At 42.2% G+C, this 19,172-nt stretch overlaps 1 protein-coding gene across 2 annotated transcripts in view; it reads right to left on the bottom strand.

Annotated features, from left to right (window-relative positions):
- Positions 1-19,172, bottom strand: part of strbp (spermatid perinuclear RNA binding protein) — an 85,742-nt gene that overhangs the window by 33,183 nt on the left and 33,387 nt on the right. For both annotated transcript variants that reach the window (XM_008286234.1, XM_008286233.1), the window contains exon 3: positions 1,451-1,629. In XM_008286234.1, coding sequence (XP_008284456.1) covers positions 1,451-1,453 — 3 coding nt within the window. In that variant the 5' untranslated portion in view covers positions 1,454-1,629. The remainder of the gene's footprint in view (positions 1-1,450; positions 1,630-19,172) is intronic.

The raw sequence follows: 19,172 nt of genomic DNA, 5'->3' as shown, positions 1-19,172 counted from the left end.
AACAAGTTAGACAGATAGAAAAGAATCAACCCAAAATGTGTGTTTGTGCATGTGTAGGCGCAAAAAAAAAAAAAAAGAATGTAGATGCAGACAAAAAAAATGTGGGCATGTGTATTCATCAAATGCAGAAAGCTCAGAAAAGTCAATGAAAAGAAGGTGTTTGGCGTATTGTGCGGTTTACGTGGTGCCACGCTCGCCAAGGTCAGTATTTGCTGCATCACCATAACTCGAGATTAATCACAGCGCCGTGCTCGCAGCATGGGCATGCACTGGTCTTGTTACCCTTGGTTATTTATGAGCTCAGCCATGTGCCCTCTTCTGCAATGTCCAACCTCAGCACCTTCAGTAACATCTTGTTTTTCCTTCAATCTCTCCCCATCGTTCATCTCTCACCTTCTCCAGCCTCTTTTCCATTTTTCTTCCCCTCCTTTCGCTCTTCCATCCTCCCCTACAAACCACTCTTCCACTTCCTTCCTTTTTTGCGCTCATTTTTCCTCCTTCCTCCACTTGTTCTACTTTTTAGTAATTCATCTTCTGCTCTGCTCCCCCCTCGGGGAACAGCTCCCACTGTCACAGGCCAAGACCATTAATCAATCCCTCGTCTTGCTCCCGCTCTACCTCTACCTCTCTAACATCGCCTCTCTACCCCACTTCTCTTTCTGCTTTCGACATCTTTTCTGCTTTTCATCTCTCGTGTTTCTGTCCATCACTTATGTTTTTTATGGTCTTATCAGCTCCCACTTGTCATTCTCTCCTTTCGCTGCTCTCTTTGATCTTTGGGGCCATCCTCTCCTCCTCCTCCTCCTCCTCCTCCGAGCAGAAGCAGCAGCAGCTCTTTTAACGGCATCCTCTTCCTCCTGTAACAGGCCTCTTGTGCTGGTGCTTATGTAAGGAACAAACCTCATCTCTACCCTCATTCAGCATGTCGGCACATGACTGCTCACTGGTATAAAAATGCAGACGATTCGCCGTATGTCCTCGTTATTCAACATGTCAGACGGCATACATCACAATAGGAGTATAGAGATATTACACAGAGAACAAATCCACAAAGTCACAGGAAAATGTACCGAACAGTAATTAAACCGTTCTTTTTTCTCTTCCTGTTAATCACCACTCTCCTTCATTTCAATCTCCTTGTCTGCCGTTTCCTTTCATTGTTCCTTCCAGCTTCCTCCATGCTCCAGTCTTCTCCTCTTTACGCTCTCAGCCCCTATACACTCACCAAAAACGCAAACGCTATACACTCCAGTCTGCACTAGCTCTTATCAGGTATCCATCTCTCTGCCTTTGACACACACACTCTCTGTTGTCATGTCTACAACGAGTTATCAGATTGAACTCTTCCCCCCTTTAGTCTGGGGGCTGTTTCTTTACTCCACTGTGGCTAATCCACTAGCGCAGCCACACAAACATGCAGCGCCTACAAACGGAGCGTGTATGTTATTACCATGCCTGCAGGAGGAGTGGTCACTCGTTTCCTTCCTGCTGACGCCCACTTCTGGAGTTGCCGGGCGCGTGGTGGGGTGCAGAAGCAAGGTTACCGGTCAGGAAGTTGATGTCACTTCGTTTCCGCTCCTCATGTGCTCCTTTGTCACTCCGGCCACCACTTTACGAGAGGTTGTACTTCTATGAGACAGAGAAACAGAGAGAGGAGGATGAACATGTGATAAGTATGACGGGGAAGTAGCAGGAACACACCAGGTTATAACCACAAAAAAGAAGAAATGTGGGTTTAAGCAGCTGATTAACAGTGACGTTGTTGTTAGGAAACATCAAACCATTTATCACAGCAAGAAACTGGAACAGTCAGGTTTTCGATGTATGACTTTCAGTTTTGTCAGAAAAACAATCAAAATCCAGATATTCACCCAAAATCACTTCGTCCTACATGCTTATTTGAAAAATTGCCAAAATGAACCCGTTTGCACGAAGCACATCCTGTAAAAGGAAAACATTCTGTCCGACTTTTTGGCTGAACTGCAATTTTTATTATTTATTTTTTTTTATTTAACCTTTATTTTACCAGGTAAGTTAATTGAGAACTGGTTCTCGTTTTCAATAACGATCTGGTCAAGAGGCGGCATACAAACTAGATGAACAGCAAAAACAGATCACAGCAACTCTTGACTGAGGCTAGAAACAGGTGCAGCGGTCCTGGAGTGTTGCTCGAACTGATTTTTTAAACGACGAGTGTTAAGTATGAGGTGGGTTTTAGGGATTGTTGGAAAGGAGTTCCAGTCATTAGTGGCAGAAAACTGGAAACAGTATAGGAGAAATATGGAAATACATTTTAAAAAATGTACATGGTAAAATATCTATTGTGTTTAGAGTGACCATGTTTTTCAGTATTGGTAACACCTGGAAAAATGTTGTTCATGTTGATTTGTGGGACTGCGAGGCAGATCAGTGGTTAGCACCGTTGCCTCGCAGCTAAAGGTCATTGGTTCGCGCCCCGGTGAAGATCTTTCTGCATGGAGTTTCCATGTTCTCCCCGTGCAGCGTGGGTTCTCTCCGGGTTCTCCAGCTTCCTCCCACAGTCCAGAAACATGTTGAGGTTAATTGGTGATTCTAAATTGTCCGTAGGTGTGAATGTGAGTGTGCTTGGTTGTCTGTCTCTAAGTGTAGCCCTGTGATAGACTGGTGACCTGTCCAGGTGTCCCCCCACGACCCTAGTGAGGATTAAGTGGTGTATAGATAATGGATGGATGGATTTATGGCATTATAACGCTGCTATACTTCACAAACCATTTTTTACATCATATCTGCTTACACTCATGGTTGTGTTGTTCTTATTGCGGTACACGACCTGACACTAAGTAAAAAATGAGCCCACAGTAAGCAAAAAAACGACGAGATCAAAAACCCAGAAACTGCTTAGAGCTCAAAGGGTTAATAAATAACTGAATAAATAATACAGATTAAAAGAGACAGTAGAAGCATGAACGACAGCGTGATTATCATGAGCCGACTCAGCAGCAACCCCCAACGCGCACACACACAAACCCGCAACTTTGCAGATTTCAGTTCCAGCCATACCTTGAGTTCCCCCTCTAACACACACTTCTTTCTCTTTCACACGTATGCACACACAGTTTGCTCAGCGGGGGTGCAGGGCCTGTCCTTGTGAAAAAGATCTGATAGACTGTCTGATCAGCACATGTGGAGATAGACATGCAAACACACACACATGGACACACACACACACACACACACACACACGGACACATACAGGCCTTCATTCATTTTTCATGAGCTGGCAGGGGTCTGAGGGAGGGGGCTGTAATACAAACATGCGCTTGTTTTCATACACACTTAAGTCTAACACACCCTCGATTCACGCACAGACACACACACACATGACCAATATGTAAACTTGTCTTTATTTTTCAGACATACCGATAATGTGTCACCAGATTCTGAGTCAAATACACACAGTAGATATGACGGATAATGCTGCCGTCATGAGTAATATCCTGATAATCATGAATGTACACATGTGACATCTTCAACCACTTCATTAGAGGAAGCAGTGACACAAAACTGCACGAAAACATCATTGGTATTTCTGCTTCTACTGAATTTTCAGTGCAGTATTTTCGATTCACTGCATGGTGAACAACAAAGACGAAGGACAGGGGGAGGAAAAAAAAAAAAAAAACGAGAGAAAAGAAACTGACGAAACTCAGAGCTGGACCTAAAATTGCACTGTTTAGAGCTTGGCGAGAGACCATTGTGTTGCAGAGTGCTCCTTCCAACGAAATGTGTGACAGTAATGGGTCTTCTAACCTTATCTTTTCCTGGCTTTTATTCCTTTCAGTGAACAAAACAACTGAAGCGACAGTAAAGTAATACAGTAGGGGAAAAAAAAACCCAACATGTAGACGCTCTGCAAAAACTCAGAACAAAACGACTCAATGACAGCTAACGGTTAACCTGCGTGGTCGTCCACGGCTCTTATTATAAGTTCGTGTTTTTGTTACGGGTAAATTTAAGCTACTTACGACTTCTATCTTCATCTCGTGGCTGTGGAAAGTAAACTAAACATGTGGTGTTGCTACGAAAACACAGGCGGGTTTTATCAGCGTGGAGTGAGCTGAGGTGAACAGATACACAACGTTCCTATTCACAACATGAAATGTCAACAGTATCACCACTGACAGTACACAGGCGCATCTGGCCACACTCAAACCACAGCAATTACTTTTATAGAGCCGCGCACGTCCCGGTGTGTTTGCACAAGTTGATTTCTCAGAGGCCTGCCAGATTCAGGGCTTGGACGCTCAAGCGGGGGTGAGAAAGTGCAACGGGGTTAATTTCATTAATGAAAATTCTGATAAAATTGAATCATTCGCAACCATTTTCCACCATAAAAGATGAGATAAAAACAAAAAACACTGCGACCAAACCTCTTTGTATTATCACTTAAGCAGTAGGGATTATATGGCATTTAAAATAGAAAGAAAAAAATCAGGGGCATGGTGGTGATGCTTAGGTTTGATCTTCACTTAAAGCATTAAACTGCTGACAAAAGTTTTGATTTATTCATGAATTCGAGTTGAATAAAAAGTGAATGATGATGTAAAATCAACTTCTGATTTCAAAACTACAATAAATAAAATCGCTGCCAAAATTAACACTACAATGCCAGAGCCTCATTACTGGATTTGGGTTTGATCTGCAAAAAACCCATAATCTCTGAGAAATCAGATTAAGCAAGCTCAGCGCTGACATTGGAAACAATACAGACTTTCCTGAGGCAGAATCCGGGCGAAAGTACACATGCATCTATTAAGGTCCATTACAGACACCGCACTGTCTCTCTCTGCTTTTAGTCCTCCAAACCAAACAGCAACCTTGCAGAACCACATGTATCACAGGCAATTTTCTAATACCGGGCCTGATAAACAGTGTCTCTAATGCACAGAGTATGTCATCACTCTGACACAACATACATCCAGAGCTCTATCTGGATGCTGTCAGGGGATAGAGAAGATAAACACACATGTGATTGTTGGTCTCTCCTGGAGTGGACCTGCAGGGGATTAAATTGTGGTGATGCTGCAGCAGCCTCTCAGTGAGACCTCGGGGGAATCCAGCGAGAATGAGAAAAAGAGAAGGGGGACAGAGTTGGAGGGATGCAGCGGATAGTTAGAGAAAAGGCAGAAGAAAATGGGGAGAATTGGAAATGACCACGAACGGGAGCAAGTAGGACAGAGAAAATGGGCAAGAGAGGCAAAGTGCTGAACTATAGGACAAGTACAAAGTGCTGTAAGGGGACAGAGAGGAATCGGATGAACAACAGCAGCAGATATTGAGCTGGCCCCTCGGGCAAGCAGACTCCACCAGAAGCTGCGACTCATTTTCTCTCCAGCTCTCCCTCTCTAAGCCACTGGCCTCTGGCCTGCCACACTGACAATTACCTCCTCAACACACCTGGCAGCGACAGCGTCTATGCACTTGTGTCGTGCCAGTTACCTTACAGCCAATGCCCCGTCCTGGAGGGTGGGGGAGTAAGCTCTCTTCCAACATGGCTTGGCCACTTAGGACTGTATGCACATGATTATAGTGCATGCACACAAGCGCAGACACAGATACAAACACCCTGCCAAGAAGCACAATAACAATGTGCCAGCCCCTATTCAGTTCTCATTATGAGAACAATTCAGTGATAAACAACAACACCAATTCCCCGTCTTTGTTTCTCTCTCATGGCACTTTCGTTCTCATTTTTCTTTAATTAAAATCAGTTGTATAAGACTGAAAAATACACCGTACACTATAGTTTTAAAATATTAGAAGACAAAACAGAATTTATATGTTGTTTTAATCAAAGCTTAAAGTAAGCGCTGGATCTTCAGAACAACAACATGTGGCCGACACCCTCGCCCGTCTCCCATCGGGACTGAGGGTGTCTAAACAGATCAGGTTCTCACATGCATGGCTGCATGTTCCCTGTACAAACTATCCGCCTGTTTGTTCATAAATCCTTCTGTGGTTTTGATTTCCTTGGACTCACACTGACCAATTATTACATTTCTCTCTGCATCAACCCTCCATCGCTACTCTCCCACCAGCACCCATTTCTCATTTTTCTTCTTCTCACTTATTCACACCATGCTGGTGGGTCATTAATGTGTGATTCTGTGTTATTCTCCAGAGAAGGGGAGGAGAAAAGGGGGGAAAACTGGCAGAAGCCCTGCCTCATTAACGCTGGTGGTGGCTAATGGATATTAGCACGTGCACACACACACATGGACAGATTTGCACATGGCACACACATAGACAGACATGGCCTTCACCTCAGTTTGGTTCCTTATTGAATATATTTCTCCTGGAAATGCATGCATGAGTGGAAAACCCACACCTGTGCTGCATCCTCCCTTCATCAGGAGTTGGTGACTAGATTCTACGCAGAGAGGAAAGGAAGCAGGCAGAGGATAAGAAACAAGGGATGGGAGCTGACTCGAAGATGAAGGAGAGATACCAGGGCTGGGAAATCTGCTGAGATAGCTCAGAGCAGCAATTTACACCTTTCTCATCTGATAACCATCAAATAAGATGAACACTGGAAGAGACAGAGTGAGGGGAGACGGAGGACTGACAACAGGCACAGAGTGTGTGGTGCTAATTAGTGTTGGAGGAGCTTATTTCACTGCGGATTCCCTTTCAGAGTTTAGCTTGTTTTGCCTTTTAGTGTGATGCGAATACCAGACTTTTAGGTCATTTCTCTTTCAGCTTGAAATTTGTAGTTACTGCATCACGCCTTCATTCACCAGCAAGATGCCAAAATTCAAGACCCTCCGCCATTATTTCTCCAGTGAAGCTGCTCCTGATTCATGGCTGGTTATGTGGCAGAAAAAATCTTTACAGCCGCGTAATGCAGGCACTTTATTAAAAAGAAAAGAAAAGATGCCAACATATTTTCTTCTCACAAAATGAAATAAAAATATAGATTTATTCTGAGATATCTGGAAACTCAAAAACAAATTATTGCACTATAAAAAACAAAAAACAAAAACATCCATTGTGTGATTTTAACCACCTGGGCCCAAAACGAAGCTTCAAGGCACAGCTTTCAGAATAACATCATCTCAAACACAAAGTAGAGACACAGCGATGATTTACTTCATCCAAGCAAACATCAATCTACACATTTTACTTTCACTTTCTGATTCATCACTTTGCATTTATTTCCTTTCTTGCAGCCTGTTGCTTCTACCTTTTGGTGCAAGACTTGACAGCCACCTACAAATGGGTGCACTCATGTTCAGCAGCGTTAAGAGTTCAGAAATGCACATTTATTTATTTATGTATGTTCAATGCTGCCCAGGAGCCACATATATTCAATTTATCAAGACCTAAATCAGAGAAAACCAGTGAAAGTGCAGCCATTTTGCTTGACAAACAAATGACTAAGTTAGTGTTAATCCATGTATCGAGTACATGTTTCTGTGTTAAATGATGTGACTCCTTTAACTCTGAGTGTAAACCTTGTGGCCTAAAATTCAAGTTTGAAGCTAATGTCTATGCCTGCACTGTATACTGCTTTTAAAATTAATCCATGTTTTAGGCAGATGAAAAAAAAAGGAGCGTATTGTTAGATAAAGAGAGAAATGATCTCTGTGGGATTTGCTCCGCTTGGTGGTAGAAATCTTCAATAGACAGAATGCAACTTTTCCAGCTTACGTCCTGCTGTCACACATCATGCTACTTCTTCTTCTTTCTACACCCACAACTGTACAGATGTCTCTACGCACTCCAGTGAAGCAGACCTACAATGAAGCTAATCTTTTGCAAAGAAACGAGCAGGTATAAATATGGATGATGCTTCCGGCGGCTCGGTCTGTTTGCTATTTTGAAGTTATTTCAGTGTTTATACTCCCGCATAACTATTCCTAGGTGAAGTATTCTAGGCCTCATGAATGCTTTCCTCACCGATCCTATTCCTGACGCGTCATGTTTAAACATTCATCACACAGCTGAAAGGCTGTTTGAGAGCGTGAGTGGCCGGCGTGGTGTGTTATTACTGACGTGTGTGGCGGGGGGGCTGCAGGGTTGGCGGTGCCATCGTGTTTGCATCTGGGAAAACATCTGCAAAAGTGTGTGTTAATTAGTTGGACAAACACGCCACGCAGACACCGGCACACACAAATAATGAAACTCTTCGGTCCAGGTGGTGCACAACGATGAGAATGGATGCAGATTCATGCTCTCGCACACGTCTCTCTCTAAACCGCCTCTGTTGTGGTTAAGCATGCATTGTGTAAACAGGTGCCGGTGGACTGAGATGTCTGTTTGCTCGGCCTACTTCTCAACTGGAGTGAGACAGCAGGGCAGGCGGAGACGAAGACAAATGGAGAGACGAGCGGTCAAAAAACGGAGACGGAAGATACGAGGAGGAGAGGCGCCGAAGGAGAGAGAAGCAGTTTCATTCTTGACAGCAGATGAGAAAGCAGAGGGAAGCTTCCCGCCGCACAAAGGAGGCGATAATGAGTGTATTCTCTGCTCTTCTTAAAAATAAAATAATAAAAAAAAAAACACGCATGTCTGGATTTTGATTCTCTCTCATGCGTTTTCTTCCCGACCTTCACATTCCATCTCCAACCTAACATTTCATTTCCTAATTCAATTTTTTCCAGTTTCCTTACTTTTAGAATTTCTCCTCATCTTTTTTTTTTTTTTTTTTTGCTGCCAAGGGAACATCATTACTGCCATAGTAGACCAGAGTATAGGAGATTGATTAGACTGCAAATAGGTCGGCTAAAATAGGAGTATGATTCAAGTGCAATCAGGGCTGGATAAAGCAGGGTAGAGGGCCTTGTTTTATTGCCACAATAATAACTTTGCTGATAGTCGGCAGTTATCGTCTTTTACGGCGCGTTAAAAATTTGCCACCATCGTACGCTCAAAGCCGCGAAGACCACCTGACAGCGGGAGAGTTTTTGTGATAATTTAACTTCATCACAGCAAACAGCTACTGGACGGACGGCAAATATGTCAACAATGGATTGCATTTAGATTTACAAGAACGCCCGGTTCTTTCAGCTTTAGGCTGAGGGAGATTTTCCATCCCATAATGAACTTATTTCCTTTCCAGTAATACACAATGATTTCCTGCTCAGATAAGACCCCACCATTCCCCACAGATAAAACAGAGTTTTTTTTATTTACATACCTTTCGAGAAAATAGACAGCATTGCTTCTGCTGATAAAGAGGCATGAGAAGAAGAAGAATAAAAAGACGGTAACCAGGGAGGGAAAACAGCTGCCCCTTCAGGAGCAGATTTGGGCGTTTAGTCTAGCAGAAGTTGGGAAAAAGAGACACAAAGAGAGGAAGGAAGGCACTTCAAAAGAAACCCTTTTAATTAGACACTGTCCTCCTTAAGGTACCATGGCCAGGACGGGTCGACTGGCACCGCGTTGGAGGCTGCAGCTGCTTCCTTAATGGGTTAAAGGTCCCATATTGTGCCTCTTTTCAGCAAATTAATCAAAGTCTCACACGTCCCCACAGTGTGTCTTTCAGCTCAAAATACTGCAAAGATGGTTCATTTCACCGTGACTGTATAACCCCTGGTTTTTCTAAAAGGGCCGCTTTGCTCTGAAAACCAATAAACCGTCTGCTGTCAGCTCCGTGCTGTCCGTCACAGTCTGAGCTGGACGGCTGCTGGTTAGTTCGGCGTTACACAGCACCTGGGTGAAACGCTCTTGTAAAGCGAGGAGGCTCACTAGATGTGAGGGGGTTTGAGGAATAGCAAAGGTAAACATCTTTATTTCTTAACGGCTTTTGTTTTACACTCTTATACCAGCCACGAAACATTTACAAAAAAATAGATTTTTCCTTATTCTGTTTTCACCTGATAAACAATGCTCAGGAAACAGTAAAATAGTAAAAGCACAAGACGACTTAAAGATGTTACTGTACGAGCACTTGTCACTCCTTCTTGATTCCATATAGCAGAGGCATGATCATGAGGAAGTAGCATGCTGTAGATGTTATCTGCATTATGTCTCATTAATGCAGGACGATGCAGCAGGCTCGACACATGCTGGAAGGATATTAGAACAAAGGACGCCGGGGAAATTGTGTCAGGTACTACATGTCCATAGTGGACATTCTCATTTCCTGTCACTTATTAGCTGCATCCCTCTTAAAGCAGGTCGAGGCGTATACAGTATATCTTATAAATAATTTATTCTCATTTGTGGTTTTCTCTCTGCGTCTACCTCCCGTCCTCACTAAACAGATCTATCTACTACAGCTCATGCTGAGCACTTGACATCGAATGTAATTAAAAGGCATGACAACTGCCAATTGCTGCCAGAAGACCATTTCAGAATTTTGCCCATTAAAACTGCTGATTTAAAACTATGGCCCTCAATCCAGTCCTCACAAAGTGGAGCCCTGCTGGGTTTCATTCCAGCCATTTTATTAAAAACTATTTTACACCTGAGAGTGAATGAAATCCAGCTCAGTGTGGGACAGAAAACCAGAAAGGTTTTACAATAAAAAATGTTTCTTTTTTTTGATTGGACTTCATGAATTGTTTTTTCAGAGGGTAGTTGTTGTGGTACTGTTTACTTCCGTCTATCCATCCATCATCTATACTCCGCTTAATCCTTAGTAGGGACACAGGGGGCTGGAGTCTATCCCAGCTGACTCAGGGTGAAGGCAGGTTCACCTGGACAGGTAACCAGTCTATCACAGGGCTACACTTAGAGACAGACAACCAAGCACACTCACATTCACACCTACGGACAATTTAGAATCATCAATTAACCTCAACATGTTTCTGGACCTTGTGTGAGGAAGCTGGAGAACCCGGAGAGAACCCATGCTGCACGGGGAGAACATGGAGACTTCCGTCTAACAAAACTAAAAAAAAGGTTCCTATGTAACTGAATTTGGTAGACATTTTAACTCCCTGTGTGATTTAGGCACCTGAACTACTTGGTGAGGTTTAGGAAATGATCATTGTTTAGGTTCAAATATGATCCTCTCACTACATGTTTAAAGCTTTTCTTAGATTGTCCAGGTGATGAGTCACATCCCATCTAATATATGACTGGCTGGCTGAAAAGGAGCAACAAAAGTAATGGCAAAGATACAGCGATTGGAAACGTATTTGTGATACATCACAAAGAATAATCTGGTAGACAATGTGCTCCTCTCAAAATGTAACTGGGAATGCAGTTTAGCTGAACAGGAGTGTAGTTTTTGGTGGACAGTATTGTATTGATGAGCTTTAATCTTTGGCCACAATAGCTTTGAGTTTTGTCATTTTTCTTTTTTTTTTTTCAACTGTATGAATGAAAGTGTGTACTGACGGGCATAAACAGGAACATTTGTTGTACTTTTTCATTGAACAGTTGTGTAATTTTGATAAGGTGTCAAAGAAAGTTGTAGGAAAACACTGCGTTTCTCAGCTTGATTATTATTAAATAGAATCAGTTTTGTTTGCTCACTGGCTTACATTAGCTTTCATAATTGATTAAATGCATTTAATTTATGGCAAACGGTCTGCACTTACATAGCGCTTTTTTTTCTACCTTAGTGGTACCCAAAGCTCTTTACCACATGTTTCTCATTGACAGAGCTGCTATGCAAGGTGCTGCCTGCCATTGGGAGCAACTTCAGGTTCAGTGTCTTGCCCAAGGACACTTCGACTGTGGAGGGGCCGGGGATCGAACCGCCGACCTCGGATTGGAGGACAACCCGCTCCACCACCTGAGCCACATCCAAAATGTCAGATGTAGATAAATGGACCCGTTTGATGAATAAAGGAACACAAAGCTCCAAAGGATCACAGTGGACACACAATGAATCCACTCACAAAACACATACACACACAAAGCAATTACTTCTCCTAATACACTGATTTCCCTGCTGATCTCAACTTATGCATCTGGTCTGTTCCAATTTATCTCCTCCTTCGCTTATGTTTCCCCGCTTTTATTAAGTCCTTGTTCCAGCTCTAAGTCTCACGTCTTCTCGGTATTACACCTGATTGTGTGATCACGCTCAGGCTTGCTTGCCATCTTTATTTGTTTGTGTGTATTATATCTTTTGAAATGATGCAGAAGCTTTTACTGACTGAATGTTTAAAAAATCCAGATCAAAACAGTGCAGAAAACGCTCTCCTATAATTGCCTTCTCATAATTATTACTATTGAAAATCACTCTGAAATTAGATTTGGTGCATTTTTTTAAACACACAAGACGCATTGGTATTTTTAAACTGTTAATCCTGTGCCTGTTGTCCTGTTGACGCGATGACTAAACACTTCCAAATAAGCAGGTTCAACAGTTCACTGACTATTACCTTTAATTGCATCTTGCTTCTTTTGAGAGCCTGCAATCAAGAAATAGGTCATTAAAGGCCGCAATAAGGACAACAACCGAACACAGTGTACAGCTAGTGTGTCTTACAGTGTCTAGAATGACGTCAAGGACAAACGCAGGTAGAATGAGGATAAATGACCTTGCTGTAGTGTATTGATTGAAATCGGTATGTTAATCGATATTATCAGCAGGACAAGGCTAGGTCAACTTTTTTCGAAGCCACTAATTGATTTTTGTGACCATCGATGAGCTCCCTTTAGTAACCATTTTCACTGTTGTCTAATATATTTTTCCTGCCCGAGGCTTTCCTCTGACTCCCAACTGTAGGCAAAAAATAAAAAATAAAAAAAAGTACATCCCCTTCTTGCCCTGAAGAATAAGTCTTTAGTAACCCTCATGCTGTAGTATATCTTTACACAACTGCACTGTAGTTGTGCCTTGACTGGGTCCAGGTGCAGGCCAGGAGAGGTCAGAGCAGAGAGTATTGATGAGATGGCAGAAAGCAGAGAAAATGCTGATGTTGCCTCTGGGAGGGAAATAGATAACATTGACAGCAGAGTGTAACTCCCCTCGGTCGATTATTAAAATGGAGAAAAGCTGGATGTGTGCGCAGTTGCTGCTGATCGCGGGTCAGGCCGGAGAGACATGATGTCACAGACTAACAAGGATAGATCTATCTATCTATCTATCTATCTATCTATCTATCTATCTATCTATCTATCTATCTATCTATCTATCTGTTTTAAATTCTCAGTGCAGTACATTATCAGCACAGCAAAGAAAGCAAACAAAAGAATGCATTACTTTTCTTTTTCATTCATTTTCAAAAAACAAAAACATTTACAAGAGCCTAAATGGACATAATTCTTACCGTAAGCATTGAGGCACTTAAATGCCCCTATTGTTTTTAAAAAGGACTGTTTACTCACAACAATAAAATAAAATTAAAATTAAAAAGCGTCCATTAAGACAAGTGCAGTACATTCTTTGTTATGTTACAAAAGAAGAAGAAGAAGAAAGCCAGCAGTTAATTTTGAGCTTTAAAAATTGCACAAAGTTACCCCGTCTTTCTCTCTTCTGCTGAACACCGAGGACACAGTGTTCTTGTTTATAAAAGCTTTATTGGAATTGTTGTTGGATAAAATCTACCGAGGGCTTGGTCTTTACCTGCACAGTGTGAGCAGGGAAGCTGCAGATCGTGGCCAAGCAGGAAGACTGGTTAAATCTAAATGTGCAATGTGACTTATCATATGATCATGCATCTTGTAAAAAAAAAACTGGCATAATATCTGCGCAGCTTTCAAGGCTAAACCTGCGACACCATAGCTGAAGGACAACTGGTGCGCTGCCAAAACGTTCTGGGCGGAACCTGCGCTCGGGAATTTTAATTCTCGAAGGACAAGTGTTTCAACATAAACACACTTCTGACAGTGACTACGTCTAAATATACAATACTACAATGTATGTCATAGCCTGTGTCACTGCATCCACATCATCATACTTAACTCAGATGTGTGAGTACTGTCTTGCGTCAGTGTGGGGAATAAATAGACTATCACTATGCCAGAACTGAAGCATGCTGTAACAGTGAGTGTCGGTGTGTGTGTGTGTGTGTGTGTGTGTGTGTGTGTGCACTGGTAGGCTCCTGCTGTGCTGATTTCAGCAGGAACAGATGGTCCTGCCAGGGCTGTGCCGAGGCTCCACAGTCCGTAGTCTGTGAGAGGACTCGCGAATGTGCGTACAGTGTGTGTGTGTTTGTGTGAGTGTGTGTTTGTGTGTGTGTGTGTCCTGCTGATTTTCTCCTCTGTTTTTTCCGCAAATAACCCGCCGCACACTTCCACTTCCTACCTGTTTTCCATACCGCTGCACATACACGCGGACACACTCGCGCTAATTGTTTGCAGTGTAAGTGATATCTTAGTGGTCTTTGGCCTACTTGTCTGTTCCATTGACACTTAGCGGCTTAATCCTGCTTGAAAGGCTCTTCACTGCTAAGCTCATGTTTGCCAACACACAAAGCTGTCGCACCTCCACCCCTCTGCATGTGTGTGTGTGTGTGTGTCCGAGCAGGTTTGTGCATGTGACTGGTGATAAACACATAGTGTAGCTGGTAAATTTAAGTTTAAAAAAATGTGATTAATTGCTGTTTCCTGCTTAAACTGTTGATTCAAAATCACCCAATATAGAGCATGATGTATCGCCAAACATACAGCTAATTATCACATTATCAACTCACTGGAAAATTTGGGAATTCATGGCCAAACAGTTCGTGTGCCTCACTTAAAATTACTACAGAGATGACAGATAAATAGATTCATATGGAGCGTAGAAAGCATACCGGCATCCACGGATAGATTGGGGGGAGGAAAACGTGTTAAGATGCAAATAAATTACTGAGGGGAGATCTTGATTGGTTCTCAGCAACTGGTAACACAAAATAATCCAACATTTTTTATAACTCTCAAGCTGTCCTTTCACTTTATCACACGTTCTACAGCTGCCTTTTATCACACCTTCACCTGGACAATCTAAACTAGGCGCTGGATGAGGGCAAAACCCGTAAGTGGGTCACAGAAAGATCAGGTCTCTAAAACTTATTTGGAGGGAATTGAGGTCAGAAGTTGCAGTCGACGTAATGCTGTTAAAACCCTCCCAATTATGAAATGTATACTGTATGTTAGGAGTTGTGAACTCGTGAGGGCGGCTGGGGTTGTCCAGATGTGCACTAATTCCCTAATGGGCTTTCACGCTACAATACCCAGAGGCAGGCCAGCCAGCACACACACACAGCGCTGTTGGGGCATGTGTCCGCTCTCCGGCTCTCCCAGACCATTTTCATTAATAAAAACAGTAGCGTGGCAGATGAGCAGCTTGGCAACGTTCACTACAAAAGTCAGATTACGTCATGCGTTTTCGAGAAGTGAATTACACGGAATAGATGGAAAATTATATAATATTACATTTTGGGGGATTAATAAACATAAAAAAAGAAAGAAACATCCAGAATTATTGGTTAAGATGTGTTCTTTAGCTTCGAGTAAATTCAGCTTTTTTAAAAATAATATAGGAACACAATAAAAAAAAAAAAGCGGAAAATTCAACCTTTAATTCAAGAGCATTTATTCAGTGTGGAAAAAAATCCCACATTTAGCCAACAATTCATTTGAATTGAGTTGAAGGTTACATTTTTCTACAATTTTCAGTGTGAGAGTACGCGTCTGCAATAAAAATTGAATTTATTTTAAGGCTTTTAACACATCTTAACCAATAATTATGGAGGGCGCTGTATATTATAAGATATATCTTTGAAAAGTACAGAAATGAGGAAGGAGAACGTAAAATTTACAGATGTTTATGGCGCTTGTTCATTTTGTTCTTTTTTTGTGTGTTTTTGTTTTGTTCTGTTTTTCTTAAATAGCTTGATTGGAGTAGTTCTTATACTACTTATACTTCTTGTATGCCTGTTTAGTTTATTGTATTGGATTTTGCATTTGTTAATGGTGAAGAATGGGGGTAGGACTTGACAAGCCGAGGCTTCTTCCTGTCCCTTTTCGAACGAGTCAAATGTGTATTATATTGAAATTGGCCATTTATGTTTTATTTTCCATTTGTTTCATCTATTTTTAATCGTTTGTTCATTCGAAATAAAGAATATTCCATTCCATAAAGCAACTTAAGAGTTAGGTCCCGTCATTCTGTCTCTTCCTCTTTGTCAGTGTTTTTCTAATTTTCGCTCTTTTTAGCCGTTGCCACGCCTGCCTGCCCCTCTTCTCTGTTCAAACAGCAGCAGAGAAAATCTCTTGAATGCAGATTGCTTTCCCCCCCTCTTCAGCTGAAATGACTGAATTCGTGGACATTGCCAACTATCGATTTCATGCAAAACACAGTGGAGAAAGAGCATATTTTTCTGTACTCATATATTGCAATTCAATAAAATAAATCCCTGAGTAAACACGTATAGATAGAGCCATCTGATGTGTGCTCGGCTTCACAGTATAAACATGTTTGTGTATGAAATCTGTCCGACGGCAGTGTTCCTAAAAAATGTGTGCTACATTGGGCAGCTGCAGTTTCCCTCCCTGCCCCCTTACTTCTTAATCTGCACTGCTTTAGCAGGAGCTGATCAGTGCCTCCATTCATCCCAGGTCAATTTGGGCAGTGTGCTCGATATGGCCGTCTCATTACACACTTCCTTCCTGTCTGTCTCTCTCCGACTCGGGGGAGAAGATGGAGGGACTGAGAGGGAACGAAAAGGAAGGAAGAGGAGGAGGAGGAGGAGGAGGAGAGCGGAGGAAAGGGTGGGATCTGATGGGGGTGAAAGTGCGAGAAGCAGAAGGGGAGTCAGAAATGAGAGAGTAAGAGAGGGAAAGGGTAGAAATGAAGAGAACAGAGGAGACAGAAAATGTGGAAGTGAGGAACGTAAGCAGCATGTGATGTGCGCCTCTATGTTTGTGTTTAGACAGGTGAGAAATTAGGTAGACAGAAAACAGGATGACAAAAAGAATAGATGGTGAAAGCAGCTGAATGGCAGGGTGTGACTGATTTAGAGCAGAATAATGGAGCCATAAGGCACGACAAGCAGAAATAGCAGGAGGAAGATGGAAACTATAAAGGACGTAAATGGATGAAGGTGGGGACAGGAAGAGAGGAAGTGGAGGCAGGGGCACCAAGGAGAAGTTTATAGCAATATTTTTTAGATTAAGACTAAAACAAACTTTGCATAGCCACGGGAACGGGGCTGCTCATTAATAATTAAAATCAAATTATTACGAATTATCCAAATTGTTTCTGTGTCTTGCCCGAGGACATTTCCATTAAAACCACAGATTAAGATTTAAAAATTAAAGGAAATTCCAGTTATTTTAACCCCGAGTTGTATTTTTCTGAATTGGCCATTTTGACAATCTTTTGTTTTTCTTGTCAAAAGAGAATAAAAATAATAACACATTTATTTTGTACAGCGCTTTTCAAGATACTCAAAGTCGTTTAACAGGATGTAAGATAAAAACAGGAACAAAACAAGTTGAATAAAAAGCAAAAGGCAGAAGGTTTAGTTAGAAAAGAACTCAATCTAATCAGAAAGCACAGATCATATTTTAGAAAATCTAAGTCAATAAAGACCAAGTTGGGAAGAAATTGACCCTCATTGTAGTTACAAAACGATCATCAAGCCTTCGCTGACTATTAGCCAGACACGGAAAGCGAGCAGTAGTCTGAAGTGGAGATCCACTCTCACGCAGACATCACCACCTGACGTCCTCGCTCCTCCAGTCATGACTGGTCGGCATAACAGATCACGGTTTTAATCATCCAAAGGTCTTTTTTTTTTGTCAACCTCTGAAGTTCCTCTGAAACTATTCGGCCTCCTCGCTTTATCTCTTTCAATGATCTGCCTCCATCAGCCTCTTTTGTGTACGTATTTAAAGGCCAAAGTTCCACCCGCCGTGGTCATAGTCAAAGCGAGAAGCTATAGAAACCCGATTGAAAAAAAATAAATCAATATAGGTTTGATCTTTCTCAGCAATTAGGTCACTTCTTTCGCACTGATTGAACTCGGTGCCAAAAGAACCAAAACAACATGTGCCTCACAAACTGAATCTCCTCTGCTTTTTTATTCTGACGTGGTCATCAGTGCGAGTGTGTGTGTGTGTGAGAGGAAAGCATTAGATTGCAACAACGCATGAGACAAAGGCAGGAGAGAGAGAGAGTAGAGGAAGAGATCCAGCCTCAACTTTTCCCTTTGGGATCGGTCGCCATGGCTACGGAAGCATTTTCGGTCGAACGTGGGACAAACATAAGGAAGAGCGAGAGAGATGCAAACACAGACAGAGAGAGGCAGCGAGATAACATGGCGGCGCTGAGGTACCGTCGTGAAGTGCGCTAACGAAGGTAAATAGATCTAGATGTCAAGTAGATAGCAGATAAAACGGCACTCAGAGGAAAAAAAAAAACTCAATCACAATATGTTGTGTCAGCACGTATAAGTGATATAATTCAAGCACGATAGCCATCTAAGCTAAACATTCGAGGTGCAGCTGCGAAAACCAATCCGCCATATATGGCGCTGCAGCTAGCGAACCACAAGACACTTGATCTCCAGCAGAAAACACGTAAGGCGGCAGGAAAAAGCAGTGACCCAGTATGCACTCTAATGGAAAACAGAGACCAACGAGAACAAACAGCATCAAGAGACTATAACATCTCATCTTACAACCAGACAATCAGACTCCATCTATATTTCAAGGGCTACGGAAAACTGCAACAATGGCCCGTCATGATCCAAGATTAGCGGAGGGCACGTTTAATGAGGAGGAGGGCACACGGGGATCGGGTTTCCACGCTGGCAGCCAAAGCGCGGTATCAGCTGAGGGCAATTTGTCCGAAATCGGTAACAAACCTTAAAGAGCAGTAATTGAACTTCTGCATTAAATCCAGTTTCCTTAAGAGTCTCGATATCTAACCAAGAGAACATGGCTCACTTATTGATTATCGTTTTGGGTCATCTTTTAGGTTACAATACAATAAACCACAAGCATTAATATAGAAAGATCACCAATTAAGAATGATATCACTCACTTTACCTTTATTATTAACAGCTGATTTGAGGAACACACCATGACTTTTGCCTTAATCAGCAGTTTCTTGAGGAGCTACGAGGTGCTCCAGAAAACAGAAACACTTCCTTTCTAAATGGGTTTGTCAATATTTGCATAAAGTATAGCCGACGTTACCCGTGATGAATTATGTATGGAGGATAAAGGAAAGAGACTTGTAAGGGCTGGTTCTGCTTGACAGTGTTGCCATGGACGTACTGAACGTGTGTGTGTGT

This window comes from Stegastes partitus, unplaced genomic scaffold (assembly GCF_000690725.1).
Source record: "Stegastes partitus isolate 25-593 unplaced genomic scaffold, Stegastes_partitus-1.0.2 Scaffold443, whole genome shotgun sequence".
Classification (NCBI taxonomy): Eukaryota; Metazoa; Chordata; class Actinopteri; family Pomacentridae; genus Stegastes; species Stegastes partitus.
Note: the sequence above shows the minus strand (reverse complement) of the source record. Positions and strands in the feature narration are given on the sequence as shown.